The sequence below is a fragment of the Oncorhynchus tshawytscha genome, linkage group LG28, assembly GCF_018296145.1.
Source record: "Oncorhynchus tshawytscha isolate Ot180627B linkage group LG28, Otsh_v2.0, whole genome shotgun sequence".
Taxonomy (NCBI): Eukaryota; Metazoa; Chordata; class Actinopteri; order Salmoniformes; family Salmonidae; genus Oncorhynchus; species Oncorhynchus tshawytscha.
This window is the reverse complement of record NC_056456.1, coordinates 27,455,772-27,471,794: the sequence shown is the minus strand read 5'-3', so window position 1 is coordinate 27,471,794 and position 16,023 is coordinate 27,455,772. Positions and strand designations below refer to the sequence as shown.

The 16,023-nt window shown below is 46.5% G+C and overlaps 1 protein-coding gene across 1 annotated transcript in view; it reads left to right on the top strand.

Annotated features, from left to right (window-relative positions):
* LOC112241213 (methionine synthase-like) overlaps nt 1-16,023 on the top strand; it is a gene marked incomplete at its 3' end in the record, with an annotated part of 46,546 nt that overhangs the window by 12,781 nt on the left and 17,742 nt on the right. Inside the window, 8 exon segments of the mRNA XM_042308305.1 lie at nt 105-172; nt 1,584-1,663; nt 1,921-2,033; nt 3,940-4,080; nt 4,916-5,096; nt 9,528-9,712; nt 10,885-11,001; nt 12,411-12,551. Of these exon segments, the coding sequence (XP_042164239.1) occupies nt 105-172; nt 1,584-1,663; nt 1,921-2,033; nt 3,940-4,080; nt 4,916-5,096; nt 9,528-9,712; nt 10,885-11,001; nt 12,411-12,551 (1,026 nt within the window).

Below are 16,023 nucleotides of genomic sequence, written 5' to 3'. Positions count from 1 at the left end.
TGGATGAAAATACCCTCAAATTAAAGCTGACAGTCTGACCTTTAACCCCATAGCTATTGTATCATTACACTTTCTTTTACACTGACTGTATCTTATTTGTGTAGGACTTTGCTACAGATGGTCTGGTGAATCTGGTTGGTGGATGCTGTGGAACGACTCCTGCACACATCAGGTGACCTGTCGTCTGCTCTGTCCTCTGACACTAGCTACTGTCCAGCAATATAGAACGGATATAGTGTCTATACTGCTGTCTATAGATATAGGACTGATATATTGTCTATACTGCTGTCTATAGATATAGGACTGATATAGTGTCTATACTGCTGTCTATAGATATAGGACTGATATATTGTCTATACTGCTGTCTATAGATATAGGACTGATATAGTGTCTATACTGCTGTCTATAGATATAGGACTGATATATTGTCTATACTGCTGTCTATAGATATAGGACTGATATAGTGTCTATACTGCTGTCTAGTACTGATATATTGTACTATAGATATACTGATATAGTGTCTATACTGCTGTCTATAGATGTAGCACTGATATATTGTCTATAGATATAGGACTGATATATTGTCTATAGGTATAGGACTGATATATTGTCTACACTGCTGTCTATAGATATAGGACTGATATATTGTCTATAGATATAGGACTGATATATTGTCTATAGATATAGGACTGATATACTGTCTATACTACTGTCTATAGATATAGGCCTGATATATTGTCTATAGATATAGGACTGATATATTGTCTATCGATATAGGACTGATATATTGTCTATAGATATAGGACTGATATATTGTCTAGATATAGGACTGATATATTGTCTATAGATATAGGACTGATATATTGTCTATAGATATAGGACTGATATATTGTCTATAGATATAGGACTGATATATTGTCTATAGATATAGGACTGATATATTGTCTATACTACTGTCTATAGATATAGACCTGATATATTGTCTATAGATATAGGACTGATATATTGTCTATAGGTATAGGACTGATATATTGTCTATAGGTATAGGACTGATATATTGTTTATACTACTGTCTATAGATATAGGACTGATATATTGTCTATAGATATATTGTCTATAGATATAGGACTGATATATTGATATATAGGTCTATAGATATAGGACTGATATATTGTCTATAGATATAGGACTGATATATTGTCTATAGATATAGGACTGATATATTGTCTATAGATATAGTTCTGATATATTGTCTATAGATATAGGACTGATATATTGTCTATACTACTGTCTATAGATATAGGACTGATATATTGTCTATAGATATAGGACTGATATATTGTCTATAGATATAGGACTGATATATTGTCTATAGATATAGGACTGATATATTGTCTATAGATATAGGACTGATATATTGTCTATAGATATAGACCTGATATATTGTCTATAGATATAGGACTGATATATTGTCTATAGATATAGGACTGATATATTGTCTATAGATATAGGACTGATATATTGTCGATAGATATAGGACTGATAGATATGAAACTAATATACATCTCTCTCTGTGTGTTCAGGGCCATTGCTGAGAAAGTGAAGCACTGCCATCCCAGAGTGCCCCCTACTGACGTCTTTCAGGACTACATGCTACTCGCAGGTAGAACGACAAGAGTCTAGATGAGCTCTGTGTCCGCCCAGGCTGTTCCAGGGCTGGTATTTTATATAAAGCCTTGCAGAGTAGACGTGCTGATCTAGGATCAGTTCTGCCTTTTCTTTTTAAAGATAATAATGAATATAATGCCGTTGACCGGGAGGACCTGAATCTACAGTAGATCTGCTGTGAGATTTACCTTCTCAGTCACCGTAGCACTGATGAATAGTCTCAGCAAACCACTGACGAGCTTTTCACCACAGGTCTGGAGCCATTCAGGATTGGTCCGTACACTAATTTCGTCAACATCGGCGAGCGTTGTAACGTGGCTGGATCAAGGAAGTTCGCCAAGCTGATCATGTCGGGAAACTACGAGGTGAACCGTCTCTCTTTTTTTATCCTCCTCGTGATTCCACCCGAAATTAAAACTCAGTCGAAAACAGATTTTAAAATGTTCTTATTTTACCTTTTTATTTAGTTAAGAACAAATTCTTATTTTCAATGACGGCCTAGGAACAGTGGGTTAACTGCCTGTTCAGGGGCAGAACGACAGATTTGTACCTTGTCAGCTCGGGGGTTTGAACTTGCAACCTTCCGGTTACTAGTCCAACACTCTAACTACTAGGCCCGGTCATTGTAGCTAGCAATATCTTATCTCCTATACCCATGTCCGGTGTACCAGGGCCATGTTCAGTAGGGCACACCGTATCAAAAACGTGTTCAGTAGTTCCTCCCTGTTTCAGTCTATCTTGTATATTGAACATAACCCTCTGACTGAACATGTTCTGTGTCCCTGTCTGTGTCCCTGTCTGTGTCCCGGTCCCTGTCTGTGTCCCCGTCTGTGTCCCTGTCTGTGTCCCGGTCCCTGTGTGAACCTGTGTCCCTGTCTGTGAACTGGTCCCCTGTGTCCCTGTGTCCCTGTCTGTGAACCGGTCTGTGTCCCTGTCTGTGTCTGTGAACCGGTCCCTGTCTGTGAACCGGTCCCTGTCTGTGTCCCTGTCTGTGTCCCCTGTGTCTGTGTCCCTGTCTGTGTCCCTGTCTGTGTCCCCTGTGTCCCTGTCTGTGAACCGGTCCCTGTCTGTGTCTGTGTCCCTGTCTGTGAACTGTCTGGTCCCTGTCTGTGAACTGTCTGTGTCCCTGTCTGTGTCCCTGTCTGTGAACCGGTCCCTGTCTGTGTCCCTGTCTGTGTCCCGTGTCCCTGTCTGTGAACCGGTCCCTGTCTGTGTCCCTGTCTGTGAACCGGTCCCTGTCTGTGTCCCTGTGTCTGTGTCCCTGTCTGTGTCCCTGTCTGTGAACCGGTCCCTGTCTGTGTCCCTGTCTGTGTCCCTGTCTGTGAACCGGTCCCTGTCTGTGTCCCTGTCTGTGAACCGGTCCCTGTCTGTGTCCCTGTCTGTGTCCCTGTCTGTGAACCGGTCCCTGTCTGTGTCTGTCCCTGTGAACCGGTCCCGGTCTGTGAACCGGTCCCTGTCTGTGTCCCTGTCTGTGTCCCTGTCTGTGAACCGGTCCCTGTCTGTGTCCCTGTCTGTGAACCGGTCCCTGTCTGTGAACCGGTCCCTGTCTGTGTCCCTGTCTGTGAACCGGTCCCTGTCTGTGTCCCTGTCTGTGAACCGGTCCCCTGTCTGTGAACCGGTCCCTGTCTGTGAACCGGTCCCTGTCTGTGAACCGGTCCCTGTCTGTGTCCCTGTCCCTGTGTCCCTGTCTGTGAACCGGTCCCTGTCTGTGTCCCTGTCTGTGAACCGGTCCCTGTCTGTGAACCGGTCCCTGTCCCTGTGTCCCTGTGTCCCTGTCTGTGTCCCGGTCCCTGTCTGTGAACCGGTCCCTGTCTGTGAACCGGTCCTGTCTGTGTCCCTGTCTGTGTCCCGGTCCCTGTCTGTGTCCCTGTCTGTGAACCGGTCCCTGTCTGTGTCCCTGTCTGTCAACCGGTCCCTGTCTGTGTCCCTGTCTGTGAACCGGTCCCTGTCTGTGAACCGGTCCCTGTCTGTGTGTCCCTGTCTGTGTGTCCCTGTCTGTGAACCGGTCCCTGTCTGTGTCCCTGTCTGTGAACCGGTCCCTGTCTGTGAACCGGTCCCTGTCTGTGTCCCTGTCCCTGTCTGTGTCCCTGTCTGTGAACCGGTCCCTGTCTGTGTCCCTGTGTCCCTGTCTGTGAACCGGTCCCTGTCTGTGTCCCTGTCTGTGAACCGGTCCCTGTCTGTGTCCCTGTCTGTGAACCGGTCCCTGTCTGTGTCCCTGTCTGTGTCCTTGTCTCTGTCCCTGTCTGTGTCCCGGTCCCTGCCTGTCTCCAGGAGGCGTTGAGCATAGCCAAGACCCAGGTGGAGATGGGAGCCCAGGTGTTGGACATCAACATGGACGAGGGGATGTTGGAGGGTCCTGCCGCCATGGCCCGGTTCTGCTGTCTCATATCCTCCGAGCCTGACATCGCCAGGGTAGGAATCAACTGGACATTTCAAAAAGATAAGATACCTGCGTACTGTTGAATGCTTCCCGATGGTTAATGGTGTTTTTTTAACCACTTCCTGTGATACTGTATCAGAGAGGTGATGTTACTATGTACTGAGCTACAGGAAGCTGAACCACGTTGTTGAAGGGCCTGGAGATGCAGGGAAACACTGTAAGAACAGAGTTCATCTATAGAATAAGTCCTTTAGGCCTTTACTGAAGCTGAAGGTCACTTACCCAGCTCTCCTCGTTGTCCTCTTTATACTCATCTCTCTCCTCTCGTTGTCCTCTTTATCCTCATCTCTCTCCTCTCCTCGTTGTCCTCTTTATCCTCCTCTCTCTCTCCTCTCCTATGTACCTGTGTATCCTCTGTGTATCGACTTCCTCTCCTCTAACTTCCAGTTCCTCTGTGTAGACTGTCGAACTTCCAGGTGTCCTCTCTCTCTCCTCTCCTAGGTACCTCTGTGTATAGACTCGTCTAACTTCCAGGTGTCTCTCTCTCTCTCTCTCCTCTCCTAGGTACCTCTGTGTATAGACTCGAATCTCTCTCCTCTCCTCATTGTCCTCTTTATCCTCATCTCTCTCCTCTCCTCATTGTCCTCTTTATCCTCTCTCCTCTCCTCATTGTCCTCTTTATCCTCATCTCTCTCCTCTCCTCATTGTCCTCTTTATCCTCATCTCTCTCCTCTCCTAGTTGTCCTCTTTATCCTCCTCTCTCCTCTCCTCGTTGTCCTCTTAATCCTCCTCTCTCTCTCCTCTCCTAGGTACCTCTGTGTATAGACTCGTCTAACTTCCAGGTGTCCTCTCTCTCTCTTCTCCTAGGTACCTCTGTGTATAGACTCGTCGAACTTCGAGGTGATCAAGGCGGGGCTGAAGTGTTGTCAGGGGAAGTGTATTGTGAACAGCATCAGTCTGAAGGAAGGAGAAGAGGAGTTTCTCCAGAGAGCTACGACTGTCAGACGCTACGGGGCTGCCGTGGTGGTTATGGCCTTCGACGAGGAGGGTCAGGTGAGACTGTCAGGCGCTACGGGGCTGCCGTGGTGGTTATGGCCTTCGACGAGGAGGGTCAGGTGAGACTGTCAGACGCTACGGGGCTGCCGTGGTGGTTATGGCGAGGAGGGTCAGGTGAGACTGTCAGGCGCTACGGGGCTGCCGTGGTGGTTATGGCCTTCGGAGGAGGGTCAGGTGAGACTGTCAGACGCTACGGGGCTGCCGTGGTGGTTATGGCCTTCGACGAGGAGGGTCAGGTGAGACTGTCAGACGCTACGGGGCTGCCGTGGTGGTTATGGCCTTCGACGAGGAGGGTCAGGTGAGACTGTCAGACGCTACGGGGCTGCCGTGGTGGTTATGGCCTTCGACGAGGAGGGTCAGGTGAGACTGTCAGACGCTACGGGGCTGCCGTGGTGGTTATGGCCTTCGACGAGGAGGGTCAGGTGAGACTGTCAGACGCCACGGGGCTGCCGTGGTGGTTATGGCCTTCGACGAGGAGGGTCAGGTGAGACTGTCAGACGCTACGGGGCTGCCGTGGTGGTTATGGCCTTCGACGAGGAGGGTCAGGTGAGACTGTCAGGCCACGGGGCTGCCGTGGTGGTTATGGCCTTCGACGAGGAGGGTCAGGTGAGACTGTCAGACGCTACGGGGCTGCCGTGGTGGTTAGGGTCAGGTGAGACTTCGCCGGGGCTGCCGTGGTGGTTATGGAGGAGGGTCAGGTGAGACTGTCAGACGCTACGGGGCTGCCGTGGTGGTTATGGCCTTCGACGAGGAGGGTCAGGTGAGACTGTCAGACGCTACGGGGCTGCCGTGGTGGTTATGGCCTTCGACGAGGAGGGTCAGGTGAGACTGTCAGACGCTACGGGGCTGCCGTGGTGGTTATGGCCTTCGACGAGGAGGGTCAGGTGAGACTGTCAGACGGACGCTACGGGGCTGCCGTGGTGGTTATGGCCTTCGACGAGGAGGGTCAGGTGAGACTGTCAGACGCTACGGGGCTGCCGTGGTGGTTATGGCCTTCGACGAGGAGGGTCAGGTGAGACTGTCAGACGCTACGGGGCTGCCGTGGTGGTTATGGTCAGGTGAGACTGACAGCTGGAAAGGAGAGGAGTATGCAGTGGCAACAAACAGTATGTGAACCCTTCGGAAATACCTGGATTTATGTGTAAATTGGTCATCAAATTTGATCTGATCTTCATCTAGGTCACAACAATAGACAAACACAGTCTGATTAAATTAATAACACACAAATTATGTATTTTTCTTGTCTATATTGAATACAACATTTAAACATTCAGGAGTCAGTTAACTGTCAGGAGTCAGTTGGAGTCAGGAGTCAGTTAACCTAGTGTCAGTTAACCTGGAGTCAGGAGTCCCAGTTAACCTGGAGTCAGGAGTCAGTTAACCTGGAGTCAGGAGTCAGTTAACCTGGAGTCAGGAGTCAGTTAACCTGGAGTCAGGAGTCAGTTAACCTGGAGTCAGGAGTCAGTTAACCTGGAGTCAGGAGTCAGTTAACCTGGAGTCAGGAGTCAGTTAACCTGGAGTCAGGAGTCAGTTAACCTGGAGTCAGGAGTCAGTTAACCTGGAGTCAGGAGTCAGTTAACCTGGAGTCAAGTCCTGGAGTCAGGAGTCAGTTAACCTGGAGTCAGGAGTCAGTTAACCTGGAGTCAGGAGTCAGTTAACCTGGAGTCAGGAGTCAGTTAACCTGGAGTCAGGAGTCAGTTAACATGGAGTCAGGAGTCAGTTAACCTGGAGTCAGGAGTCAGTTAACCTGGAGTCAGGAGTCAGTTAACCTGGAGTCAGGAGTCAGTTAACCTGGAGTCAGTTAACCTGGAGTCAGTTAACCTGGAGTCAGGAGTCAGTTAACCTGGAGTCAGGAGTCAGTTAACCTGAGTCAGTCAGGAGTCAGTTAACCTGGAGTCAGGAGTCAGTTAACCTGGAGTCAGGAGTCAGTTAACCTGGAGTCAGGAGTCAGTTAACCTGGAGTCAGGAGTCAGTTAACCTGGAGTCAGGAGTCAGTTAACCTGGAGTCAGGAGTCAGTTAACATGGAATCAATGAGATGAGATTGGAGATGTTGAGTTAGAGCTGCCTAGAAGTATCAGTTAAAAACAGTTAACTCAGGAGTCAAAATGTTAGTTTGCTCAGTTAACATGGAGTCAAGAAGTCATTGCCTGATGTGACTGCCAGGCACTCAAAATGTTAACAGAAAGAGAGGCCTCAAACAGAAGAGACCTCAGAAGACCTAAGATGAAGAATTGTTGACTTGCATAAAGCTGGAAAGGGTTACAAAAGTATCTCTAAAAGCCTTGATGTTCATCAGTACACTAAGACCAAGTGTCTATAAATGGAGAAAGGTCAGCACTGTTGCTACTCTCCCTGAGTGGCCGTCCTGCAAAGATGACTGCAAGAGCACAGAGCAGAATGTTCAATGAGGTTCAGAAGAATCCTAGAGTGTCAGCTAAAGACTTACAGAAATCTCTGGAACATGCTAACATCTCTGTTGACGAGTCTACGATACGTAAAACACTAAACAAGAATGGTGTTCATGGGAGGACACCACGGAAGAAGCCACTGCTGTCTAAAAAACCCCATTGCTGCACGTCTGAAGTTTGCAAAAGTGCACCTGGATGTTCCACAGCGCTACTGGCAGAATATTCTGTGGACAGATGGAACTACAGTTGAGTTGTTTGGAAGGAACACAACACTATGTGTGGAGAAAAAAAGTCACACCCAACATCAAAACCTCATCACAACTGTAAAGTATGGTGGAGGGAGCATCATGGTTTGGGGCTGCTTTGCTGCCTCAGGGCCTGGACTACTTGCTATCATCAACGGAAAAATGAATTCCCAAGTTTATCAAGGCCATTTGCAGGAGAATGTTAGGCTATCTGTCCGCCAATTTAAGCGCAACAGAAGTTGGGTGATGCAACAGGACAATGACCCAAAACACAGAAGTAAGTCAACAACAGAATGGCTTCAACAGAAGAAAATATGCCTTCTGGAGGCCCAGTCAGAGTCCTGACCTTCTGAGTGGCCCACCCTGGAGTGGCCCAGTCAAGTCCTGACCTTCAGTCAGAGTCCTGACCTTCTGGAATGGCCCAGTCAGAGTCCTGACCTTCTGGAGTGGCCCAGTCAGAGTCCTGACCTTCTGGAGTGGCCCAGTCAGAGTCCTGACCTTCTGGAGTGGCCCAGTCAGAGTCCTGAGCCCAGTCAGAGTACTGACCTTCAGTGGCCCAGTCAGAGTACTGACCTTCTGGAGTGGCCCAGTCAGAGTCCTGACCTTCTGGAGTGGCCCAGTCAGAGTACTGACCTTCTGGAGTGGCCCAGTCAGAGTACTGACCTTCTGGAGTGGCCCAGTCAGAGTCCTGACCTTCTGGAGTGGCCCAGTCAGAGTCCTGACCTTCCGGAGTGGCCCAGTCAGAGTCCTGACCTCAACCCGATTGAGATGCTGTGGCATGACCTCAAGAGAGCAGTTCACACCAGACATCCCAAGAATATTGTAGAACTGAAACAGTTTTGTAAAGAGGAATGGTCCAAAGTTCCTCCTGACCGTTGTGCAGGTCTGATCCACAACTAGAGAAAACGTTTAGTTGAGGTTTTTACTGCCAAAGGAGGGTCAACCAGTTATTAAATCCAAGGGTTCACCTACTTTTCCCACCCTGCACTGTGAATGTTTACACGCTGTGTTCCATAAAGACACGAAAACATATAATTGTTTGTGTGCTATTAGTTTAAGCAGACTGTGTTTGTCTGTTGTTGTGACCTGAAGATCAGATCAAATTGATGCCCCAATTCATGCAGAAATCCAGATAGGTGGGGAAGGGTTCACATACTGTTTGTTGCCCCTGTACATTCCTAGAGGGGGGCAGGATGTAAGTGGTAGGTGGGGAAGGGTTCACATACTGTTTGTTGCCCCTGTACATTCCTAGAGGGGGGGGACAGGATGTAAGTGGTAGGTGGGGAAGGGTTCACATACTGTTTGTTGCCCCTGTACATTCCTAGAGGGGGGCAGGATGTAAGTGGTAGGTGGGGAAGGGTTCACATACTGTTTGTTGCCCCTGTACATTCCTAGAGGGGGGGGGTGGTAGGTGGGGATGTTATACTGTTTGTTGCCCCTGGTAGGTAGGGGGAAGGGTTCACATACTGTTTGTTGCCCCTGTACATTCCTAGAGGGGGGCAGGATGTAGTGGTAGGTGGGGGGGTTCACATACTGTTTGTTGCCCCTGTACATTCCTAGAGGGGGGCAGGATGTAAGTGGTAGGTGGGGAAGGGTTCACATACTGTTTGTTGCCCCTGTACATTCCTAGGGGGGGGCAGGACTGTAAGCTGGTAGGTGGGGAAGGGTTCACATACTGTTTGATCCCGTTACCTCATGGATTAAAGAAGGGTTCAAACACATTCCAAGGCCTAGGTGGGGAAACAGCTGTCTTCTCTGGTTTCCTACAGGCTACACCGAGACAGAGCGCAAGTTTGTCGACATCTGCAGCAGAGCCTATCGCCTCCTGGTAACTCAAGTGGGCTTTGACCCCAACGACATCATCTTTGACCCCAACATCCTGACCATCGGCACGGGCATGGAGGAACACAGCGAGTACGCCATCAACTTCATCAGAGCCACCAGGCTCATTAAGGTTTCCTCAGTTGAGACCCGTGTCGTGTTTCTGCTAAACTCGGTCACTAACACTGCTTCCTGTTGTCACGCTCCGGGGATTTCTCTGGGACTGTGTCGTCTTTCTGCTAAACTCGGTCACTAACACGGCTTCCTGTTGTCACGCTCCGGGGATTTCTCTGGGACTGTGTCGTCTTTCTGCTAAACGAGGTCACTAACACTGCTTCCTGTTGTCACGCTCCGGGGAATTCTCTGGGACTGTGTCGTCTTTCTGCTAAACGTGGTCACTAACGCGGCTTCCTGTTGTCACGCTCCGGGGATTTCTCTGGGACTGTGTCGTCTTTCTGTATCCACATCAGTGGTGATGTTACAGCACCCAGCCCTCCAGGGTCTTCTGGGAAAGGAGATTCACATATCACCTCAGGGGGATTTCTCTGGGACAGGCATGGCAGTGAGGGCTTCCAGGCTGTACTGTTAATGACCCATACTGTGTTTTCTGTAGGAGTCGGTTGCCTGGGGTCAGGATCAACCTGACGTCTTTTTAACAGTATATAATATTCTTCCAGGAGTCATTACCTGGGATTTCTCAGGATCAACCTGACATTTTAACAGTATATAATATTGATATATATTCTCTACAGGAGTCTTTTACCTGGGGTCAGGATCAACCTGACCTTTTAACACTATATAATATTGATATATATTCTCTACAGGAGTGTTTACCTGGGGTCAGGATCAACCTGACCTTTTAACACTATATAATATTGATATATATTCTCTACAGGAGTTGTTACCTGGGGTCAGGATCAACCTGACCTTTTAACACTATATAATAATATATATATTCTCTACAGGAGTCGTTACCTGGGGTCAGGATCAACCTGACCTTTTAACACTATATAATATATATATTCTCTACAGGAGTCGTTACCTGGGGTCAGGATCAACCTGACCTTTTAACACTATATAATATTTATATATATTCTCTACAGGAGTCGTTACCTGGGGTCAGGATCAACCTGACCTTTTAACACTATATAATATTTATATATATTCTCTACAGGAGTCTTTACCTGGGGCCAGGATCAACCTGACCTTTTAACAGTATATATATATATATATTCTCTACAGGAGTTGTTATCAGGATCAACCTGATATATTATATATATATATATATATATATATTCTCTACAGGAGTTGTTGCCTGGGGCCAGGATCAGTGGAGGCCTGTCCAACCTGTCCTTCTCCTTCAGAGGCATGGAGGTCATCAGAGAGGCCATGCATGGAGCCTTCCTCTACCACGCCATCAAGGTAGGTGGAGCCTTCCTCTACCACGCCATCAAGGTAGGTGGAGCCTTCCTCTACCACACCATCAAGGTAGGTGGAGCCTTCCTCTACCTCGCCATCAAGGTAGAATGGAACCTTCCTAAACTGCGCCGTCAAGGTAGGTTGAACGCTAGCTAGCGGCCCTACTACGTTAGCCAGTGGCTATTGACATCTAGCCAGCTAGCGGCCCTCGACGGTAACCAGTGGCTATCGACATCTAGCCAGCTAGCGGCCCTACTACGTTAGCCAGTGGCTATCGACATCTAGCCAGCTAGCGGCCCTACTACGTTAGCCAGTGGCTATCGACATCTAGCCAGCTACCGGCCCTACTACGTTAGCCAGTGGCTATCGACATCTAGCCAGCTACCGGCCCTACTACGTTAGCCAGTGGCTATCGACATCTAGCCAGCTAGCGGCCCTACATACGTTAGCCAGTGGCTATCGACATCTAGCCAGCTAGCGGCCCTACTACTACGTTAGCCAGTGGCTATCGACATCTAGCCAGCTAGTGGCCCTACTACGTTAGCCAGTGGCTATCGACATCTAGCCAGCTACCGGCCCTACTACGTTAGCCAGTGGCTATCGACATCTAGCCAGCTAGCGGCCCTACTACGTTAGCCAGTGGCTATCGACATCTAGCCAGCTAGCGGCCCTACTACGTTAGCCAGTGGCTATCGACATCTAGCCAGCTAGCGGCCCTACTACGTTAGCCAGTGGCTATCGACATCTAGCCAGCTAGCGGCCCTACTACGTTAGCCAGTGGCTATCGACATCTAGCCAGCTAGCGGCCCTACTACGTTAGCCAGTGGCTATCGACATCTATCCAGCTAGCGGCCCTACTACGTTAGCCAGTGGCTATCGACATCTAGCCAGCTAGCGGCCCTACTACGTTAGCCAGTGGCTATCGACATCTAGCCAGCTAGTGGCCCTACTACGTTAGCCAGTGGCTATCGACATCTAGCCAGCTACCGGCCCTACTACGTTAGCCAGTGGCTATCGACATCTAGCCAGCTAGCGGCCCTACTACGTTAGCCAGTGGCTATCGACATCTAGCCAGCTAGCGGCCCTACTACGTTAGCCAGTGGCTATCGACATCTAGCCAGCTAGCGGCCCTACTACGTTAGCCAGTGGCTATCGACATCTAGCCAGCTAGCGGCCCTACTACGTTAGCCAGTGGCTATCGGCATCTAGCCAGCTAGCGGCCCTACTACGTTAGCCAGTGGCTATCGACATCTAGCCAGCTAGTGGCCCTACTACGTTAGCCAGTGGCTATCGACATCTAGCCAGCTACCGGCCCTACTACGTTAGCCAGTGGCTATCGACATCTAGCCAGCTAGCGGCCCTACTACGTTATCCCTGCATGAGTAACCCTGTTGTCCTGCTGTCTCCTATAGGACGGTATGGACATGGGCATAGTGAACGCTGGCAGCCTGCCTGTCTATGATGATATCGACAAGGAGCTCCTGCTTATGTGTGAGAACCTTATCTGGAACAAAGACCCGGAGGCCACAGAGAAACTACTGCTGTACGCACAGGTATATGGTTTACACACTACAGTACATATCCTAGTATAACTTACTGCACAGGTATATGGTTTACACACTACAGTACATATCCTAGTATAACTTACTGCACAGGTATATGGTTTACACACTACAGTACATATCCTAGTATATCTTACTGTACAGGTATATGGTTTACACACTACAGTACATATCCTAGTATAACTTACTGTACAGGTATATGGTTTACACACTACAGTACATATCCTAGTATATCTTACTGTACAGGTATATGGTTTACACACTACAGTACATATCCTAGTATAACTTACTGTACAGGTATATGGTTTACACACTACAGTACATATCCTAGTATAACTTACTGTACAGGTATATGGTTTACACACTACAGTACATATCCTAGTATATCTTACTGTACAGGTATATGGTTTACACACTACAGTACATATCCTAGTATATCTTACTGTACAGGTATATGGTTTACACACTACAGTACATATCCTAGTATATCTTACTGCACAGGTATATGGTTTACACACTACAGTACATATCCTAGTATATCTTACTGCACAGGTATATGGTTTACACACTACAGTACATATCCTAGTATAACTTACTGTACAGGTATATGGTTTACACACTACAGTACATATCCTAGTATAACTTACTGCACAGGTATATGGTTTACACACTACAGTACATATCCTAGTATAACTTACTGTACTTGTATACACAGGTATATGGTTTACACACTACAGTACATATCCTAGTATAACTTACTGTGCTTGTATACACAGGTATATGGTTTACACACTACAGTACATATCCTAGTATAACTTACTGTACAGGTATATGATTTACACACTACAGTACATATCCTAGTATAACTTACTGTACAGGTATATGGTTTACACACTACAGTACATATCCTAGTATAACTTACTGTACAGGTATATGGTTTACACACTACAGTACATATCCTAGTATAACTTACTGTACAGGTATATGGTTTACACACTACAGTACATATCCTAGTATAACTTACTGTACAGTTATATGGTTTACACACTACAGTACATATCCTAGTATAACTTACTGTACAGGTATATGATTTACACACTACAGTACATATCCTAGTATATCTTACTGTACAGGTATATGGTTTACACACTACAGTACATATCCTAGTATATCTTACTGTACAGGTATATGGTTTACACACTACAGTACATATCCTAGTATAACTTACTGTACAGGTATATGGTTTACACACTACAGTACATATCCTAGTATAACTTACTGTACAGGTATATGGTTTACACACTACAGTACATATCCTAGTATAACTTACTGTACAGGTATATGGTTTACACACTACAGTACATATCCTAGTATAACTTACTGTACAGGTATATGGTTTACACACTACAGTACATATCCTAGTATAACTTACTGTACAGGTATATGGTTTACACACTACAGTACATATCCTAGTATAACTTACTGTACAGGTATATGGTTTACACACTACAGTACATATCCTAGTATAACTTACTGTACAGGTATATGGTTTACACACTACAGTACATATCCTAGTATAACTTACTGCACAGGTATATGGTTTACACACTACAGTACATATCCTAGTATAACTTACTGTACAGGTATATGGTTTACACACTACAGTACATATCCTAGTATAACTTACTGTACAGGTATATGGTTTACACACTACAGTACATATCCTAGTATAACTTACTGTGCTTGTATACACAGGTATATGGTTTACACACTACAGTACATATCCTAGTATAACTTACTGTACAGGTATATGGTTTACACACTACAGTACATATCCTAGTATAACTTACTGTACAGGTATATGGTTTACACACTACAGTACATATCCTAGTATAACTTACTGTACTGGTTTACACACTACAGTACATATCCTAGTATATCTTACTGTGCTTGTACGCACAGGTATATGGTTTACACACTACAGTACATATCCTAGTATAACTTACTGTACAGGTATATGATTTACACACTACAGTACATATCCTAGTATAACTTACTGTACAGGTATATGGTTTATACACTACAGTACATATCCTAGTATAACTTACTGTACAGGTATATGGTTTACACACTACAGTACATATCCTAGTATAACTTACTGTGCTTGTACACACCGGTACATTGCCTTCGGGAAAGTATTCAGCCCCCTGGCCTTTTCCCACATTTTGTTACATTACAGCCTTATTCTAAAATAGATTACATTGTTTTTCCCCTCATCAATCTACACACAATACACAGTAATGGCATCACAATACCCCATAATGACATCACAATACCCCATAATGACATCACAATACCCCAGCATGACATCACAATACCTCATGATGACATCACAATACCCCATAATGACATCACAATACCCCATAATGACATCACAATACCCCATAATGACATCACAATACCCCATAATGACATCACAATACCTCATGATGACATCACAATACCCCATAATGACATCACAATACCCCATAATGACATCACAATACCCCATAATGACATCACAATATCCCATAATGAAAAAGTAAAAATGTTTTTTTAATAAATGTTGGCAAATTTGTTAAACAGAAATACCTTATTTACATAACTATTCAGACCCTTTGCTATGAGACTCTAAATTGAGCTCAGCTGCATCCTGTTTCCATTGATCATCCTTGAGATGTTTCTACAACTTGATTGGAGTCCACCTGTGGTAAATGAAATTGATTGGACATGATTTGGAAAGGCACACACCTGTCTATATAAGGTCCCACAGTTGACAGTGAATGTCAGAGCAAAAACCAAGCCATGAGGTCGAAGGAATTGTCTGTTGAGCTCCGAGACAGGATTGTGTCGAGGCACAGATCTGGGAAAGGGTAGCAAAACATTTCTACAGCATTGAAGGTCCGCAAGAACACAGTGTCCTCAAGAACACCGAAGTTTGAAACCACCAAGACACTGAAGGTCCCCAAGAACAGGGGCGTCATCATTCTTAAATGGAAGAGGTTTGGAACCAATTTGGCCGCCCGGCCAAACTGAGCAATCGGGGGAGAAGGGCCTTGGTCAGCGAGGGGACCAAGAAACCGACAGAGCTCCAGAGTTCCTCTGTGGAGATGGGAGAACCTTCCAGAAGGACAACCATCCCTGTAGCACTCCACCAATTAGGCCTTTATGGTAGCGTGGCCAGATGGAAACCACTCCTCAGTAAAAGGCACATGACAGTCTGCTTGGAGTTTGTCAAAGGGCACCTAAAGACTCTCAGACCATGAGAAACAAGATTCTCTGGTCTGATGAAACCAAGATTGAACTCTTTGGCCTGAATGCCAAACATCACATCTGGAGGAAACTTGGCACCATCCCTACGGTGAAGCATGGTGGTGGAAGCATCATGCTGTGGGGATATTTTTCAGCAGCAGGTACTGGGAGA